The 18,100-nt window shown below is 41.8% G+C and overlaps 1 protein-coding gene and 1 long non-coding RNA gene across 3 annotated transcripts in view; both read left to right on the top strand.

Annotated features, from left to right (window-relative positions):
* The window catches only part of LOC115662422 (beta-amyrin synthase-like), a 37,527-nt gene extending 32,133 nt beyond the window's left edge, over positions 1 to 5,394 (top strand). The window contains exons 1-15 of one of the 2 annotated variants that reach the window (XM_056311909.1): positions 128 to 343; positions 1,150 to 1,425; positions 1,538 to 1,735; positions 1,863 to 1,947; positions 2,241 to 2,407; positions 2,503 to 2,691; positions 2,797 to 2,910; positions 3,076 to 3,195; positions 3,303 to 3,425; positions 3,524 to 3,622; positions 3,809 to 3,865; positions 3,982 to 4,431; positions 4,523 to 4,603; positions 4,704 to 4,787; positions 5,110 to 5,394. In XM_056311909.1, the coding sequence (XP_056167884.1) occupies positions 143 to 343; positions 1,150 to 1,425; positions 1,538 to 1,735; positions 1,863 to 1,947; positions 2,241 to 2,407; positions 2,503 to 2,691; positions 2,797 to 2,910; positions 3,076 to 3,195; positions 3,303 to 3,425; positions 3,524 to 3,622; positions 3,809 to 3,865; positions 3,982 to 4,431; positions 4,523 to 4,603; positions 4,704 to 4,787; positions 5,110 to 5,232 (2,367 nt within the window). In that variant the 5' untranslated portion in view covers positions 128 to 142 and the 3' untranslated portion in view covers positions 5,233 to 5,394. Of the gene's footprint in view, positions 1 to 127; positions 344 to 1,149; positions 1,426 to 1,537; positions 1,736 to 1,862; positions 1,948 to 2,240; positions 2,408 to 2,502; positions 2,692 to 2,796; positions 2,911 to 3,075; positions 3,196 to 3,302; positions 3,426 to 3,523; positions 3,623 to 3,808; positions 3,866 to 3,981; positions 4,432 to 4,522; positions 4,604 to 4,703; positions 4,788 to 5,109 lie in introns of those variants that run through there. The other variant, XM_056311908.1, reaches the window with a different exon arrangement.
* Positions 5,395 to 16,214: 10,820 nt separating this feature from the next.
* LOC130138308 (uncharacterized) lies at positions 16,215 to 17,058 on the top strand. Its single transcript, XR_008816711.1, has 2 exons — positions 16,215 to 16,309; positions 16,549 to 17,058. It is a non-coding gene; the product is annotated as an uncharacterized LOC130138308 (long non-coding RNA).
* The last annotated feature ends 1,042 nt before the right edge of the window (positions 17,059 to 18,100 follow it).

An 18,100-nucleotide genomic window follows, 5' to 3' on the forward strand; every position in this document is an offset into this window, starting at 1 on the left:
AGTTTTGATTTGTAGCCACTCGTTCATCATTTTCTTTTGCGGGTTGTTTTCTTCTTTTTTACTTGCATAATCATCAGGAAGGACAGTATAGGGGAGTCAGGATATAATCAGTTGAGGGAGGAGAGAAAAAGAGAAGGCCAGCATGTGGAGGCTGAAGATAGCAGAAGGAGAGGACGGTCCCTACTTGCGCAGCACCAACAACTACGTGGGGAGGCAGATTTGGGAGTTCGACCCTGAGGCCGGCACTGCCAAGGAGCGTGCCGAGGTCGAGGTCACCCGCCAGCACTTTTGCGACCACCGCCACCAAGTCAAGCCCTGTGGCGACCTCCTCTGGCGCATGCAGGTACATAACATACACCATGCACCTAAACCCACATACATACACACTCGTTCTCATTCAGCAATAGGCACACAAAGAGGCGCCGTAGATTGCATACATGTACTTACGTTGTACACGCAAATACATATCGAATAGAATCAATTTCCAATTATGTTAACTAATTGTGTATTTAGTCTCGGCGACATAGATAGCGTGCTATCCAGTTGCTATCGAGCCTCTACCTTTGAAGGAGAAGATATGTGGCCACACACCCTTTGAGAAAATTACCAAAAATGTCATAAACTTATTACAATTGTGCCAATTTAATCCTAAACCTTTTCTTTGCCAATTGATTCCTAAATCTTTTGCTTTTGTGCCAAATTAGTCAATCCGACTAATTTTGATCGGAAATTGCTGACATAGACGCCGACTGTCCTATTTGACGTGACTGACACTGATGTGGACAATTCTTAATAATTTTTTAATATTTTTTATTTGTTCCGAAAACAAGCTTGTCAGGCGAAGCGATCATCTCTATCTCGAGACTTGGGGTTTGTAGATTACTAGCGCGAATCCTTTGTCGTCACTTCTGACGGTGAGGGACAGAGTTTTTACCGAAAGCCGTTTACAAAATGATAAATCGTCATAAACGCAATTATGGAGGGATGAATTTTGTCTTCCACTTACAAATATCACTTTAATCACTTTAAAACTTTATTACATCATTTGTGAACTAATCTGAGAGTTGTTTGAATCCCCTTCATAATTCAACATTTTCATTAAGTGACGGGCATGCTTAAACTGACGCATGGCGCACGATTTCTGAGCAGTTCCTGAGGGAGAAACAGTTCAAGCAGACGATACCGCCGGTGAGGGTGGAGGACGGCGAGGAGATCACCAACGACAAGGCATCCACTGCCCTGAGGAGGACCGTCCGCTTCTTCTCAGCCCTGCAGGCCAGCGACGGCCACTGGCCCGCCGAGAACGCCGGGCCTCTCTACTTCCTCCCTCCCCTAGTCATGTGCGTCTATATCACCGGCCACCTCGACTCTGTCTTCCCCGTCGAGCACCGCAAAGAGATTCTGCGCTACATCTACAACCACCAGGTACTCTTTTCTCCCAAAAAGAAAGACACCCAGATAGGGAAAATAACAGAGGAACTTTGAAAGACTTCGACTTGAAACTGTGTGCGCGCGCTCTGCATTAATTTTGTTGCAGAATGAAGATGGTGGGTGGGGCTTCCACATTGAAGGTCACAGCACCATGTTCTGCACGGCCCTGAGCTACATATGCATGCGCATTCTCGGGGAAGGGCCTGATGGTGGCCTGGACAATGCTTGTACTCGGGCCAGGAAGTGGATTCATGAACACGGCGGGGTCACTTACATACCCTCCTGGGGCAAGACTTGGCTTTCGGTACTCTCTCACTCTTTCTTCAATAAGTGTCAAAAATTTGTACTCCAGATTGTGCTGTGCATGTTTTTGAGTGAATCGGATAAGTGACATTGTGCTTGTGTGTTGTCTTGTCATGCTTGCTCTGTAGATTTTCGGCCTTTTTGATTGGTCTGGAAGTAACCCAATGCCCCCTGAGTTCTGGATCTTGCCTTCATTCCTCCCCATGCATCCAGGTTTGTTTTCACAGATTATCTTGATCTTGTCCTTGATGGCAATCTATTAGTAGTCCTGTATATTTAATTTTTGACAGGTATAAAGACAAAGGTGTTAGACTAGTTTCCAAATTGAAAGCCCGTGGCATTTTTGCTGCATCAACAAGAAAATGGCTTTGGCTTTTTATTGAAGTGGCCACCCTTCCAGAATTTCCTTTGAAAGACAGAAAGTTTCAACTTCTGTTTCGTGTAATTGTGTTTCTCCTTAGTTTCATTGACATGTTGTCTGAATTGTCCTGTTTTGAACAATGCAGCTAAGATGTGGTGCTACTGTCGGCTGACTTACATGCCCATGTCATACTTGTACGGGAAAAGATTCGTCGGCCAGATCACACCTCTTGTTCAACAGTTGAGAGAAGAACTTCATACTCAACCCTATGACACGATTTGCTGGAGAAAAGTCCGCCATCTTTGTGCCAAGGCAATTATCCCTATCTGGTCCAAGATATCGATCTAGAATCAGAGAGTTTACAAATCAGAATTTTTTTAATGAAATGACTGGAATTATTGTTGCAGGAGGATCTTTACTATCCCCATCCCTTAGTACAGGATCTGATCTGGGATAGTCTTTACATATTCATAGAGCCTCTTCTCAACCGTTGGCCATTTAATAAACTTAGAGAAAAGGCTCTTCAAGTGACGATGAAGCACATTCACTATGAAGATGAGAACAGTCGATATATCGCAATTGGCTGTGTAGAAAAGGTGATGAATACATAAATCTAAGGAGGAGAAACACATAAAATGCAAAATTCTTGCACTGTGGGAAAACATCACTGAGAATATATCTTTCGCTTTGGACTTGGACAGGTGTTATGCATGCTTGCTTGCTGGGTAGAAGACCCAGACAGTGACTCTTTCAAGAAGCATCTTGCTAGGATACCGGATTACCTTTGGGTTGCTGAAGACGGAATGAAAATGCAGGTTAGTACTTATGCTACAACAGAATTGGGCTTCATCTGAAATGATAAGTACTTATGCTGCATATTTGTAAGGGGAAGTATTCTTATAATAAGGAGAAGACTAATTTAGTAAACTGATACCATCTAGAGGAAAGCTTAGTTTGGTGGTTGGCTCGTTCATATGCAGAGTTTTGGTAGCCAAGAATGGGACACGAGCTTGGCCATCCAAGCTTTGCTTGCCAGTAATATGACTGAAGAAATAACACCGGTATTAGCTAGAGGACACGACTACATTAAAAAATCTCAGGTTTGATCTTTGATTCTTGCGAGCATCGCCTGTCTCCAAATATCTTCCTAGTTTCTTTTGCTTCCTCACATAAGCTGAACTGCATCAATCTGTTTACAACATGCCAGGTCAAGGACAATCCTTCTGGTGATTTCAAAAGCATGCACCGTCATATTTCTAAAGGATCTTGGACATTTTCGGATCAAGATCACGGTTGGCAAGTCTCTGATTGCACTGCAGAAGGTCTGAAGGTAATAATACTCCAATGAATTTCTTCACTGTATCCGCACGTTCAATCCAATCCTAAATTGCCCAGTTTCTCACTGAATTTTTTTCCCTCTTTATTCAGTGTTGCTTGCTTTTCTCAATGATGCCACCTGAAATTGTTGGTGAGAAGATGGAGCCAGAGAAATTGTATGACGCTGTCAACATCTTACTTTCTCTACAAGTGAGTATACCATTGTTTTTCTTTCTTGAGCAAGACTTGAGAAAATCTTTGATCTAGACAAGAAATATTGGCTAAAATTTGTTTGCTCCATGCATCCCAAAATCACGTTGCCACTTAAAGTCTTTCGTTGAGTATGATTGTAAATTGTAATATCATCACATCATCCATGAATGCCACTTGTTCCAGAGTAAAAATGGAGGAGTGCCAGGTTGGGAGCCTGCAGGAGCTCAGGCTTGGCTAGAAGTGAGTACTTAATAAATTTTTTGGAATTCCTTGATGGTCCTCACAGACCAAGACATGTTTGTTTGTTCATAAATTACTAAATCGAGACATTCTTCCTCATCATTTGTCACTTGCAGCTCCTAAATCCGACAGAGTTCTTCGAGGACATCGTCATCGAGCATGAATATGTTGAATGCACATCCTCAGCTCTCCAAGCTTTAGTTTTGTTCAGGAAGTTGTATCCCGGGCACAGGAAGATGGAGATTGAGGATTTTATATCAAATTCCGTAAAGTATCTGGAGAACGTACAAAAGCCAGATGGCTCGTGGCATGTTCCTCTTCCATTGGGTATTTCTGATGAATTCAGATACATTAAGGAAACAGCTAACAAATTGAGCAATTCTTGCAGGTATGGGTGCTGGGGAGTTTGCTTTACATATGGCTTATGGTTTGCGCTTGTAGGACTAGCAGCTGCTGGCAAGACATATGGCAATTGTGCAGCTATGCGCAAAGGAGTCGCTTTTCTTCTACGAACACAGTTGCCAGACAGCGGGTGGGGAGAGAGCTATCTTTCTTGCCCGAAGACGGTAATTATAGAGGAACCTTCCACAGCATGTTTGGGTTTTTCTAGCAACACGGAAATCTTGATTTTTCTAATTGCCAAATCGGTCGATTTAGGAATACATACCACTTGAAGGAAACAGATCAAATCTGGTGCACACCGCTTGGGCTATGATGGGTCTAATTCACGCAGGGCAGGTCAGTGGATGATATTGTGGTTTGGTCTCAATCGCATTAACTATACTTTGATGAATATTCAATGTGAAGTTTCTGACTTTGGTATTTCATCTACTATCAGGCGGAGAGGGATCCGACTCCCCTGCACCGTGCCGCAAAGCTGCTTATCAATTCACAAATGGAAGACGGTGATTACCCTCAACAGGTTTGTACCTTTCAGTAAGTTGATTTCATACAGAGTCAATACCCCAGGAAATAAAAGAGTGCACGCCACCAATATCCTTGGAAAGAAGTTCTTGTGCAATCCATACAACTAGGAAAACCTAGAGATGATTATTGTCCACGCATATTATCTTACAAACAATTTGTTCAACTACTCGAAACATCGTCAGGAACTAGTGCAAATAAAGAAAACTGATTGAGAGAGAGAACTCGTTCGGTAAGATTTGCCTTGCAACGAAACAACATGATCTAAGCATTAACTTTGCCTGTGGTTATTCTTTTTAGTAAAAAATTTTGAATTGCAGGAAATCACTGGGGTTTTCAAGAAGAACTGCATGTTACACTATGCCGCTTACAGGAACATATACCCATTGTGGGCTCTCGCAGAGTATCGTAGGCGGGTTCCTTTACCGTCAACAGCCCTTTGAAGAAAAAAGGCATATCATCACAACTTGCTTATTGAGAAAACATACATTTCACAAGCACAACAGAAATCAAAACTCATATATTTGCTTTTTCTAGTATGATAGATGTAGATCCGATGGACTTGCAATCCGAGAATAGAGGATCCAAGCGAAGATAACGGTGTATCCATAATTCACTGTAATGTAAAATTTGTTGAAATAAATGGAAATGGTACAATACAAAGTGGCTGGAAGCCTTGGAGAACTTACATCATCTTTTCTATTCCTTTCGTTCTGGTGTCGAGTAAAAATGGTTTGTCATTTTGCCCTTTTTATTAGAATAGGTACCCATACAAGATTCACAGATAATTGTTCATTCTAATATTATTGTCGTTCTTTATTGTTGTACTCTTTTCTCTTATCCTCTAAATGATAAACGAGACAACACAGTCCTTCTATTTATCATATATAGATATAGCCCATCTGATCTATGCAACATTCTATCTTGACGGTTCTTTGATCCATTGACACGCATATATATAGACAATGTTGAACTCTCTTTATCCTAATGAATCAATTTAGTGATTGAGTTTCTCCTATTGGGATTTTGTTAGACTGGCTTCAAAATAAGAAAAATCCTCCTCAATGAGGTATTATCAATTGCTTCTTTTAACTCCATACATCCAATGTGTGACTTCTTTTCTTTCATACCACTCACATGCCTACTCAACATTCTTTCTCTCATATGTGAGTCTCTACCACATTGGGCCAGTCCCCCTCAATCCAAGTTCGATATTCTTCTGCACCAACAAATTTTGAACCGGATCTCCAATCATTTTCAACCAATGCAAACACACCTTTCACCCATTAGTCTCCTCGTGAACCTACCCGTGATGGCAAAACGTACTCGACAATTGCAAAGATCAATAAGACTCTTTATTTGGTCTAGGGTACCAATGAACATTGAGAGCTTGCTGATTAACCATCGGCTGTGATACCATTGTCGAGGGAAGTTTGGCAAAAGTAAACTACCTTTATAATGTGAAAATCCAAGAGGGAGCCCATAACTTGAGTCCATTAACAATCTAATTGGACCTATCTTCACTAAATAATTAAATTCATTGACTTATGGGCCAACGAGAAATTATTAATTATTTCATCTATGAGCAAGCAAATTGAAGAATGTCTCTTTTGAGATGATTTGGATGAAGTTCATGGACCTTGAGTAAGTGAAAACTTTAGGGGCTAAGTTAGATTGAATTGCTTAGTACTGTTGACTTGATTGATTTGATGGTGGTGCTTTTAGTTTAAGTTTGATTGTTAAGTGTGATTGAATTTTGTGTGGGCATGTTGAGATTTTCAATTGATTGATTTGAACTAAGTGATCTACATACTTAGGATGTGCTTGGCGGATCTCCTAAAGGTATGGTTATCTTTTGGGTAAGGAAAATGGAAAATGGCAAATTGGACCTAAAAATGACATTCTTATATTTATGACTTAGTGTTGGTCGATCAGATCAAATTGTCTATTTTGACCGAGTCCCGATTTCGGAGTGAGATGCTGATTTCTGACTGAGATGCCAATCTCTATTTAGGTTGTCGATTTTCTAACTGCAATGTAAAACTAACCATTTCACCAAATTCTGATTTTCCGTCGATTTCAAGCATCTTACCGATTTTTAGACCAAACTGATTTCTTGACGAACTTATTGATATTACCAAATTGACTCATTTTCAAGATGTCAGTTTTTAAGTATTGATTCCACAATTGCTGATTTCTAACCAAAGTTGCCTATTTCTAAGTTATTGATTTCTAAGTACCCATTTTGAGCTGTCGATTTATGTACAGAAGATTTAATGTATATTAGCTGAGGTTAAATCATTTGTACAATTGGGAATAAATTAGTTACTCGTTGGATGATTGAAGTGAAGTTAAATTATTTATTCATTCGAGGTTCAAATTTTATGGGAAATTTCAAGTCATGACAGGTAGGATTTTCTCTCTGTTAGTTTTATGAGCGAGCTTTATGTGAGATAACACTTTGAGGGTTTGCTTAAGGACTAATCCAAACTTGCAAAACACTTTAGCGATTGAGCGATTGTAACTCTATAATTTTTCAAGTTCATAATGAATTTACTTCACAACCGAGTCTCCTCGTGGAATAGGAAACGATACTAAGACCGAACCATCTAAATCTCTAGTATCCTCATTGTTCCTTATTGAGTTTTCTAGCAATTTCATCTTCTCGTGTTTAATATTGAATTGCAAGATCCGTTACCTTTAGCATTATTTTACAACAAAACGGTTGTTTGTGTTGAATGATAAAGGTAAGGAATATCTTACCCTTTTATTTACTTTCTAAATTTATGTTTTTATCTAGATTCTACTGTTTATGCATTTTGACTTTAATTGAAAGCGTTTTTTTGGGAAAATTTCATTTTGGTACCCAAAGTGGAGCCTTTTTCTCAATTTGGTACCCAAAGTGGACATAGTCCCAAATTGGTACCCAAAAGTGCCCATTCAGTCTCAATTTGGTACCCAAAGTACCCATTCAGTCTCAATTTGGTACCCAAAGTGGACATAGTCCCAAATTGGTACCCAAAGTGCCCATTTAGTCTCAATTTGGTACCCAAAGTGCCCATTCAGTCTCAATTTGGTACTGAGTTCGCCGGCCGGTCAAATGCTCACCGGCCGCAAGAAAATTTATGTTCACCTATCGAACAAGATTTTTTTATTTTTTATTTTTTTTCCCTTTTTCTATTTTTTTCTTTTCCTTTTCCTTTTCTTTTTTTTTTCCTTCTTCCCTCCGCCGGCCACAGCCATGGCCGGCGGAGGTCGCCGGCGTCGGCCCTCGCCGGCGTCGGGCGAGGGCGGCCCTTGCTTGGGTCGGCCCTCGCCCGACGCAGCGAGGGCGACCTCGCGCCCAGGCGAGGGCCGCCTCGCCCGACGCCGGCGAGGTGACCTCGCCCTCGCCGGATCCGGCGAGGGTCACCCTCTCCGGCGTCGGGCGAGGGCGGCCCTCGCTGCGCCGGGCGAGGGCCGACCCTACCGGATCCGGCGAGGGCGAGGGTCGCCTCGCCGGATCCGGCGAGGGTCGCCCTCGCCGGCGTCGGGCGAGGGCGGCCCTCGCCCGGGCCGGGCGAGGGTCGCCCTCGCTGCGTCGGGTGAGGGCCGACCCAAGCAGGGTGGCCCTCGCCCGACGTAGGCGAGGGCGACCTCGCCCCCAAGCGAGGGTCGCCCTCGCCCGGACGCCGGCGACCTCCGCCGCCATGGTCATGGTCTGGCGGAGGGAAGAAGGAAAAAAAAAAGAAAAGGAAAAGGAAAAGAAAAAAAACAGAAAAAGGAAAAAAAAAAAAAATAAAAAAGTAAAATACTGCTCCTAGAGAACAAGAATTTCTTGCTGGCCAGTGAGCATTTGACCGGCCGGCGAACTCAGTACCAAATTGAGATCGAATGGGCACTTTGGGTACCAAATTGAGACCGAATGGGCACTTTGGGTACCAATTTGGGACTATGTTCACTTTGGGTACCAAATTGAGACTGAATGGGCACTTTGGGTACCAAATTGAGACTGAATGGGCACTTTGGGTACCAATTTGAGACTATGTCCACTTTGGGTACCAAATTGAGAAAAAGGCTCCACTTTGGGTACCAAAATGAAATTTTCCCCGTTTTTTTTAATATGTAACTTGTGTGGGTATTTGTTGAGGCTAAGAATACAACCTAAAGGGGATGAATATGTTGTTTTAAATGATTTTGACAATTTTTCGAGGAATACTTCAAGTTAAACTTGAGTGGATGCGGAATCAGATTAACAATAGCAAATGTAAGTAATTCTATCAAGGAGATGGCAAGATGAATGAAGAGATAAAAGATATTGCAAGCACATATTTAGTGGTTTAGCTTATATCAAGCCTACGTTCACTCTACCAGATTAATAGCCACTAACAAGGCTATAATCCACTAATCTTCTTAAGAGAGGTTACGAAGAAGCAAATGCTGCTTTTACCCAAAATTGATCGATAGTACTATCGATACACAATCACCTCCATTACACTTGTACGCTTCTCAACTCGCATATTATGACAAGCAATAAAATCCTTTCATAGAGAGATTCGCAAGTAATGAGAAATACGTTTTCAAGCAATAGAGAGAACGAGACAATTCAGGGTGATAAGCTTTCTCAATTCCCGCCAAGTCCTTCAGCATGCTCTGAATCCTTTATGTAGAGTAGACTTTCAATCCCCAAACTTGCTGTTGGAGAGTTTGTAAAGGAGGTCAAGTGTCATTAGACTCTAAAACAATTGCCCATACATACTACTCTCGCTGACAAAAATGAGGTTTCCCTAGGTGGAGTCTTCTGCCTCTCTGTCAACTATCCGTCTCTTTGGCTGCTTGCACAAAACGAGTACAAATGTTACGACTCAACTCCAGGCTTACTACTGCGAACTCTAAACCCTTAAGATGGTTGTTTACCTTTTGTTTTCATTCAATTCGACCCAAAAGTAGTTAAGGTCTTCTTATCTAGGTAATAGAAGCACGTCACATGTTTTCCATTCGGTTGATAGAAGGAGTTGCCTCTGCTAGCGACTCAACGAATTTGTTTAAGATACATGCTGAAAACTTAATTTCGGTCTACTATGCTCCGATCCTTCTAAGCATGTTAGCCGCACTGGATTTTCTCAGTTGTTCACCTTAACATGTCCATCCAAGCCCTCGCAAACTCCTTGTTCTACCAAACTTGTCACCTTCTACTCAAGTCCATGCAGCTTACTGGTACCTTGACGCCTAACACCTTGTTCACCGTTGATAGTGGGAAAAGCATTCCTCATTTCAATTCACTTGCTTAGAGCACGTCTGCATCTATCATATAACTACAAAATAAATTATTTTATCATTTTCAGAATATCATTAGGAGGTTTTCCTAACAATATACGCATTACTTAAAATGGTGAAAATATACATGAATCTATTTACGCATAAAACACGGGTTAATGGTTTTTATAAGACTAATAGTAGGCACGCTACTATATAGTTACTAGCCAACCCGACTTTATAATATTCACAATTTTTATTAATCTGCGCAATAACATCCTTAGCCATTTTGATCCACGCCCGCTTTGATTTCTTCATTCTTTTTTCCCTAAATGAGCATTGTATTCGGCTCCTAGAAGATTGTTTGCTCCAAAGTTCGAGTAACAAGTTCCTACGAAAAAGAAAAGAATGCATTTTTGCTACCCCTTTAAGACCACTTGACAACCTATTCGTTTTCCGATGTTGTATAGAAAACGGATTGGGATGGGACCCTATAAATTTAGAGGGTCCAAACCATGCCAAACGCACTGTCAAGCCCCTGATGCATCTCCGTCACCGTCGCAGCTCGACCAAATGTTGTCCCGATTACCTCCGTGCCTCCTCATTGCCACCGCTATGCTCGCCCCGGCTGCCTCGAAGCCAGTCTCGCGTCCCTTGGGTGACTGGGTTGAAGCTGTAGAGGAGAGCCGGTGGTTGTGACCTGAAATCTCGCAATCACTGAGGGTATCACTTGTTGCAACACCCTGGCTAACAACCAGGTGCACGGAGAGGTCGAGTGAGATCGAGAGCGGGATCAAGGTTGGGGGCTTTCGATTAGCTGATGCCAAGCACGACGAGGGGGGTCTCCAGCAGCATTGACGTGCACCGGAGGTTGCGAGTCAACTCCGGTGGTGCTCCATTTTCAATAGGACCAAAAGAGGTTTGACTAGTTTGGGGGGGTAGGAGCAAAATGGGAAGAGGGAAAAGAGGAAAAAAAAAAGCAGAGAGAAAGGAAAAGAAAAAAAAATTGAGGCGATTGATCCGAGTTGTCTATTTGCTTAGCAGCCGATGTCTTCATATATTAAGAGGTCAAATTTATGAAGGATCTCAATGCAAAAAATATATTATTCTACAAAATCGATAGTTAATACACAAATTCGAGCTCTTTACGTCCAAAGAATTGAACTTATTCGTCGTAATTGAGAGAGTGCAATAATAAATCGAATATTTGATTTTCGTGGTTTGGTCAGTAGGACCTACTCCGTAGGGAGAGTAGCATGAGATTCCACAATCAAACGATATAACGAATATTATAACCACACTCGAATCACCAAACACTCTTAATGTTTCCCAGCCCCTAATTTAAGCGGCCTAATTCCAAAAAAAATCCCAAACCTTACACTTTGTCCCAATTATACCCTGAACTTTTTTTTGTCTCAAAAAAAACCTCAAACTTTTCTCCGAGTCCCAAATCTACCTTACCGTTATAACTATGTTCAATTAACGTCAGAAAAAAAAAAAAAAAAAAAAAAAAAAAAACCGGAACAGCAGCGTGCGGCGTGGCCAAGCCTTCGCCGGTGGCCGCCGCCACAACCACCGGGAAGGAGCGGCGACCCTCGCCTGGGCCTTCCCGAAGGCCGGCGACCCTCGCCTGGGCCTTCCCGAAGGCCGGCGACCCTCGCCGGCCCCGGGCGAGTCGCCGGCGAGGGCCTGCGGCCCGATCACAGGCGAGGTTCGCGCCTCCCGCAGATCGGGCACACGCAGCCCTCACCGGCGATTCGCCCGGGCCGCGTGAGGGTCGCCGGCCTTCAGAGGCCCAGTGAGGCCTCGCCTGGGGTCGGCGGCCCTCGCCTGGGCCTTCCCGGACAGGCCGGCGACCCTGCCGCCGGCCTCGGGCGAGCTCGCCGACGAGGGCTCGCGGGCCCGATCCGGGGAGGGCGCGACCCTCGCCCTCTGATCGGGGCTGCGATCCCTCGCCGGCCGAGGGTCGCCGACGCCCGGGAGGCCCGAGGCGAGGCCTCGCCACGAGGTCGGCGGCCCTCGCCTGGGCCTTCCCGGCCGGCGACCTCGACCAGACCCGGGGCGAGTCGGCTCGGCGAGGGCCTCCGCTCCCGTCCGGGGCGAGGCGCGACCCTCGCCCCGAGATCGGGGCCGGAGGCCTCGCGGCGACTCGCCCGGGTCGGCGAGGTCTCCGCCTTCGGGAAGGCCCAGCGAGGGCCGCCGCTCCTTCCCGGCGATCATGGCGGCGGCCACCGCGAAGGCTTGGCCATGCGCACTGCCGCCTTCTTTTTTTTTTTTTTTTTCCGACATTAATTGGACGGAGTTATAACGGTAGGGTAGATTTGGGACTCAGAGAAAAGTTTGAGGTTTTTCTTGAGACAAAAAAAAGTTCAGGGTATAATTGGGACAAAGTGTAAAGTTTGGGGTTTTTTTTGGAATTTGGCCTAATTTAAGCATAATAAACTCACATAGTTTTAGTCCTCAAAATTTCTCGGAAACAATCTTCCAATCTCACAAAAAAATTACACAAAATCTTAACACAAGATTTTCACGGCATCAAATGATGTAGATACTCCTTTTGGATTGCTTCATAATGTAATTTACGAGAAGCTATCTCTTGGATACAATTCATGAAAAATTTCACACTTTTTTTTTTTTGCGTTTGAGCATGTTTCCTATTTTCTATACGAAAAGTGGGTCTTCTTCATGAATTACACTCTAAAGCAATCCAAAAGGAGGATTAGGTTTGGTTCGTGGTCTAAAACTTGAGACATATTCTCAACATTAAGATAATATGTTAAGATGAGTTTCTGTAAAATTAGTATATTAAGGATGTTTAGCAAGATTTTAATTCAGGTGTCGTGTACGGGCCGGTCTTTTTAATGGTCATTCATAATCTAACGCATCAATTTTAAACATCCAGAAAGCTTCTTTTCCTTGACCTTCATGTATTGTTGTTGTTGAACAACTAGAGATCGAGGATTATATTCATAATACTCTCTTTGAATAGGATTATATTTTCCTCCGTCCCTAATTGAGGAAAAGATCTCTAATTGGTGAGCCACAAATTTACACATCACCCGCGTACAAAGTCAATTAAAAATACATTTGGGTGTGAGAGTGTGCGTGTTTGTCAGAGAGTTTAAATAGAGAGTTTAAATGCGAAGTTTCACGATTTTTTTAACGCAGTATTTATGTCAAAATTAGGAATCCACGAAAGTGAAACCATCATAACAGGACTATGAGAGCGATTGAATGTCGCATTTTAGTTATTTATTTATACTAAGAACATGTTACAATACCATTACATCTATGCCAAACAAACTCTTAACAAGCTTAAAAGCTATGGCAGTTGAGTGAACGTTTTTAAAAAGCTATAACATGAAGTTTTCTTAGAATTCATGAAACTCAGATAATCGATAAAAAAAAATTATGACACTCAAGTGAGCACTGTACGAAAGTTGTGGCACTTGTGATATCATTTCCCTTTTACAAATTGATATGGAAGCTCCGAAAAATTAAGCTAATGAAAGCGATGCATGGATCCAGTTTGTACGTGCGCTTCAGTTCACTAGGTTTGAGATTGATTCAAATCAATCGTTCGACACTCATTTGTCCGACTCACCGAAAAAACGCGAGTGTCGTCAAAATAGATTTTTCAAGGAACATAAGGAAAACCATTTAATGCTTTGTACAGTACGTACTTCCAAAGAACTCAAAAGTCCCTCTAATGCGTAATTGAGGTTGTGTTTGAAAAGGGAAATGCATGTATACTTGCGTCCAAGCATAACATCGAGCAAGATCATCAAGCGATTGGCCAATCGATTTTGATAGCTTGGGCATTTGAGTAGAACACAAACAAAACTAATTGCACACCTTCCCATGGCGATTTCAGCATTTCTCTCCTCGCCTACCTTTGGAGACCTTATCGCCTTTGCCTAACTCTCACGTGTTTAATAAATAAGAATATTGCAAGGTCGATTTAATTAGTCTCTTGTGTAATCAGGAGGCTGCCTTAGATCCTTAGTGGTGGTTACACAAAGTATCTCACCAAAGCAGGGGTAACCTAATCTACTGACAAGGGCTTCAACCACCTGTCCGCCAACATACGGACGGTGGATTGCACTGATGCATAACGTGTCGGTGCCCGCACGCCTTGCCCCCTCGTTAAGAAATAGTTTTTCTTCCCTCACGCTACGGAGTATCCCTGATGTTTAACATCCCAGAGTTTAGACGAAGCACTTTTAGGTCTTACTTAGGACCATACCTCTCACGTGTTTAATAAATAAGAATATCGCAAGGCGATTCAATTAGTCTCGATGATTAACTTAGAAAAGAGTTTTACACAATTATGATGAACGGTCGATCCGGACACATGCACCGACAGCTTAGCTACTCAATCGATTCCTCACATTAATTACTTTGTCCATTCTTGTAACGTGGTCGCGTGAACCACGTTAATAGATTTTAAAAGAACAGAGAGCCAATGCAATAAAAATCTGCAAATTTGGGAATCACCTTCATTAATTACTTTTTCCTTCACGCGTGAAATCATCGTCCTTGCCAAGGACCATCCTGGGGGAAGAAAATTGACTATGGCTATCCTAAAATATCTCTCTCTCTACAGGTGCGTAGTTTTGATTCATTTTTCAATATTCCCTTATTAAACGGGAGATTTGAATAAGGAAATAGCAACACAATTCAATCTGTTAGATTCAGCATTTTTATAAAATCTTGTCGTTTGAATGGTCCTCTCTCTGTGTGTAAGTTTTACTCATTCATAATATAATTGGTATAAACCTGCTTACCCAAAAAAATAACCAACTTTTGCTTATTATCAACAAGTGATAAACTTAGTCAATGAAAGCAGAGTTTGGCCATCTATGAACAAAATTATCGATAACTTGAAGGGAATCGAAAACTCGCCAGTGAAGTCATTGACGACACACAACGTGAAAGTTATCGACAGGAACCTTGAAGTTGATCGACGAATTCATTGATATCAAAAGCGAGCAATCAACACGAGGATAACCGCTGAGTGGTTATTTCTATTGTCGCTAATTGTTGTCACTTTTTATAGATAAGTGTTTTAGATAATAGGAGTTGGTAGATAATGTAACTTCTTATAATCGCCGTTACGAAGGTATCTCTTTTTTGGTAACCATTTGTAACCGTCGATTGTAAATTTTAAATAGCCACACCATACTTTTTTTTTTTTTGGTAACCGAGGATCCGCCACCATTCCCCGAGGACGAGCTCGCACAGGTAATCGAGGCGCTTATACCTCGGGGGAGACTAGCCCAGCAACCCACCGCTACACCATACTCTTTGTAGCCCTAAAAACAAACAAACCCGTTATCTTTCAATTCATTTATAGTAGTTGTAGTTGTGGATCTCATATATCTTGTCCTTGATTAAATTCCGGCGTGTATCTTAGCTGTAGTTTCCAGATATCTCGTCATCGATTAAATTTCGGTGTTGTATCTTATTGTTATCTCGTTTTATCATCAATTAAATTCTGTAAAATATTGTGTACTTTGACGTGGATAAAATTTCGTTGAAGTATATCTATTGGTTTCCTTGTGCTCTAGTGATATATCATGTTTGGAATCACCATAAAACATGTCTCCTCTTTTAAAAATCAAAGAACGACTTTCAATAAAAGTTATTTCATCATCTGGATAAATTCTGACGAAACAAAATCCATGACAGCATCATTTTTATATAACATTAAAATAATGTCGAATTTTGTGAGGATGTACTTTGAAAGGTTGTGATTACATTTGTTTTTTTAACTTAGATTCAATTTCCTGTGAAACAAACAAAGCCCTTTAAGGCGAAGTAATCTTACAAATCGTGTTGCCAAATACACGTGTTATGTACCATACGATTTATTTATTTTTACTAAGAACGCGTTGCGATACGATTGCATTTATATCAATCAGACTCTTAACGGGCTTAGACCAATCATATTACAACTTTGACATGGAAGCACCGGAGGATTAAAGCTGACGAAAGCGATTCACGGTCAAGTTTGTGTACCTGTTCCGCTATTGTCACCCAACCAGATGGAAAAGCGTGGCTCTTTGTCGGGATGATACATCTGCATTATTTTGCTTTTGTTTGGCCAACCTAAGTGCCATTTTAAATGAGACCAAGAAAGTAGGAAGCAGCTAGCGACCCAAAAGGTGGGTGTAAATAGAGGTCCCCTTTCTTCACCTGAAGGTCACAACAACACTAGGGTTTTGGAGAGAGAGCTTGATTCTTTTCTCATTAACTCTCAGGTATCTCTCACAGTCGAAAGAGGTATAGGTCTGTCTGTGTGATAGGTTCATGCTTTCGCTTTGCTAAAACTAAGATCACTGCGGGATATGTTTCGATAGCTTTAATGCATATGTGCATGCATATGGGGACATAACCTCAGAAAACAAGCATAGTTCATGAAAATATAGCGATCTTGTTCATCGAGGAGTTTTGATTTGTAGCCACGCATTCATCATTTTCTTTTGCGGGTTGTTTTTCTTTTTTATTTGCATAATCATCAGGAAGGACAGTATAGGGGAATAGCGATATAATCAGTTGAAGGAAGGAAGAAAGAAAAAGAGAAGACCAGCATGTGGAGGTTGAAGATAGCGGAAGGAGAGGACGGTCCCTACTTGTACCGCACCAACAACTACGTGGGGAGGCAGATTTGGGAGTTCGACCCTGAGGCCAGCACCGCCGAGGAGCGCAGCGAGGTTGAGACCGCCTGCCGGCACTTCTACAGCCACTGCCACCAAGTCAATCCCTGTGGCGACCTCCTCTGGCGCATGCACGTACATAACATACACCATGCACCTAAACACTCATACATACGCTCACGTTCTCATTCAGCAACAGGCACACAAAGAGGCACCCGTACATACGTGTCAAACTCGACATGGATAGTTAGAATAAATAACCAATTACGTAAACACACTTATGGAGGGATGAATTATGTCTTCCGCATACAAATATCACTTTAATCACTTTTGAACTTTGGTATATCATTTGTGAACTAATCTGAGAGTTGTTTGAATCCCCTCGTAATTCAAAATTTTCATTGTGTTCTGAAAATGAGAAAGACAGTCACTCGCAAACACCAATTGGAACTACGGGGCCAAAAAAATGTAATTTCCCGAAAAACTAACAAATTTTGTTTGTCTTAAACAAGTTTTTATGACAAAACCAAAAGTATATATATTTAGAGTGTAATGAGATTGGTAACCATCACTTAATCCTACAGATGATTTATGATTTGCTAACGTTGGACATCCTTTTCTGTGAGGAAAAAAAAATGGTTAGGCCACACAAAGGTACTGAACGTCCCCTTAAATGTTTGTAAAATTTTTTATTTAGTTTCGTCTCGAAAAGTCAAGTCAATGTTTGTGGAAATTGAAGCCACAAATAAAAAAAAGACGTATGACATACGAAGTAGTTTCGACCCAATCTGTGTGCCAATACCATGATCCCGATAGAGTCATTGTGGCAAACGTGAATTGATTCTCCCGAACAACTACTTCAACCGGTAGTTGACTCGAAAATTATCATTTCACATCATTTATCTCGTCAAAAGAGAAACAAAAAGAACTCACCCGGTCGACAAAAATTATCCAAAAAAATCTAAACTTATTGTACGGCGGCCAATTCAATCTTAAAATGTAATTTCCCAAAAAACTAACATATTTTGTTTGTCTTAAACAAGTTTATATGACAAAACCAATGTATATGTGTTTAGAGTGTAATGAGATTGGTTACCATTTCTTAATCCTATAAGTAATTTATAATTTGCTAACGTTGGACGTCCTTCTCTGTGAGGAAAAGAAAATGGTTGGCCCACACAAAGTTGCTGAACTTCCCCTTGATGTTTGTGAACTTTTTAATTTAGTTTCATCTCGATAAGCCAAGTCAATGTTTGTAGATATTCAAGCCACAAATAAAAAAAGACGTACGACGTACTAAATAGTTTCAACCCAATCCGTGTGCCGATACCATGATCCCAATACCGTCATTGTGGCAAACGTGAATTGATTCTCCCGAACAACTACTTCGAATAGTAGTTGACTCGAACCTTACCAT

Source organism: Syzygium oleosum, unplaced genomic scaffold (assembly GCF_021117445.2).
Source record: "Syzygium oleosum isolate NSW1041296 unplaced genomic scaffold, Sole_v2.1 Sole_v2.05, whole genome shotgun sequence".
In the NCBI taxonomy this organism is placed as follows: Eukaryota; Viridiplantae; Streptophyta; class Magnoliopsida; order Myrtales; family Myrtaceae; genus Syzygium; species Syzygium oleosum.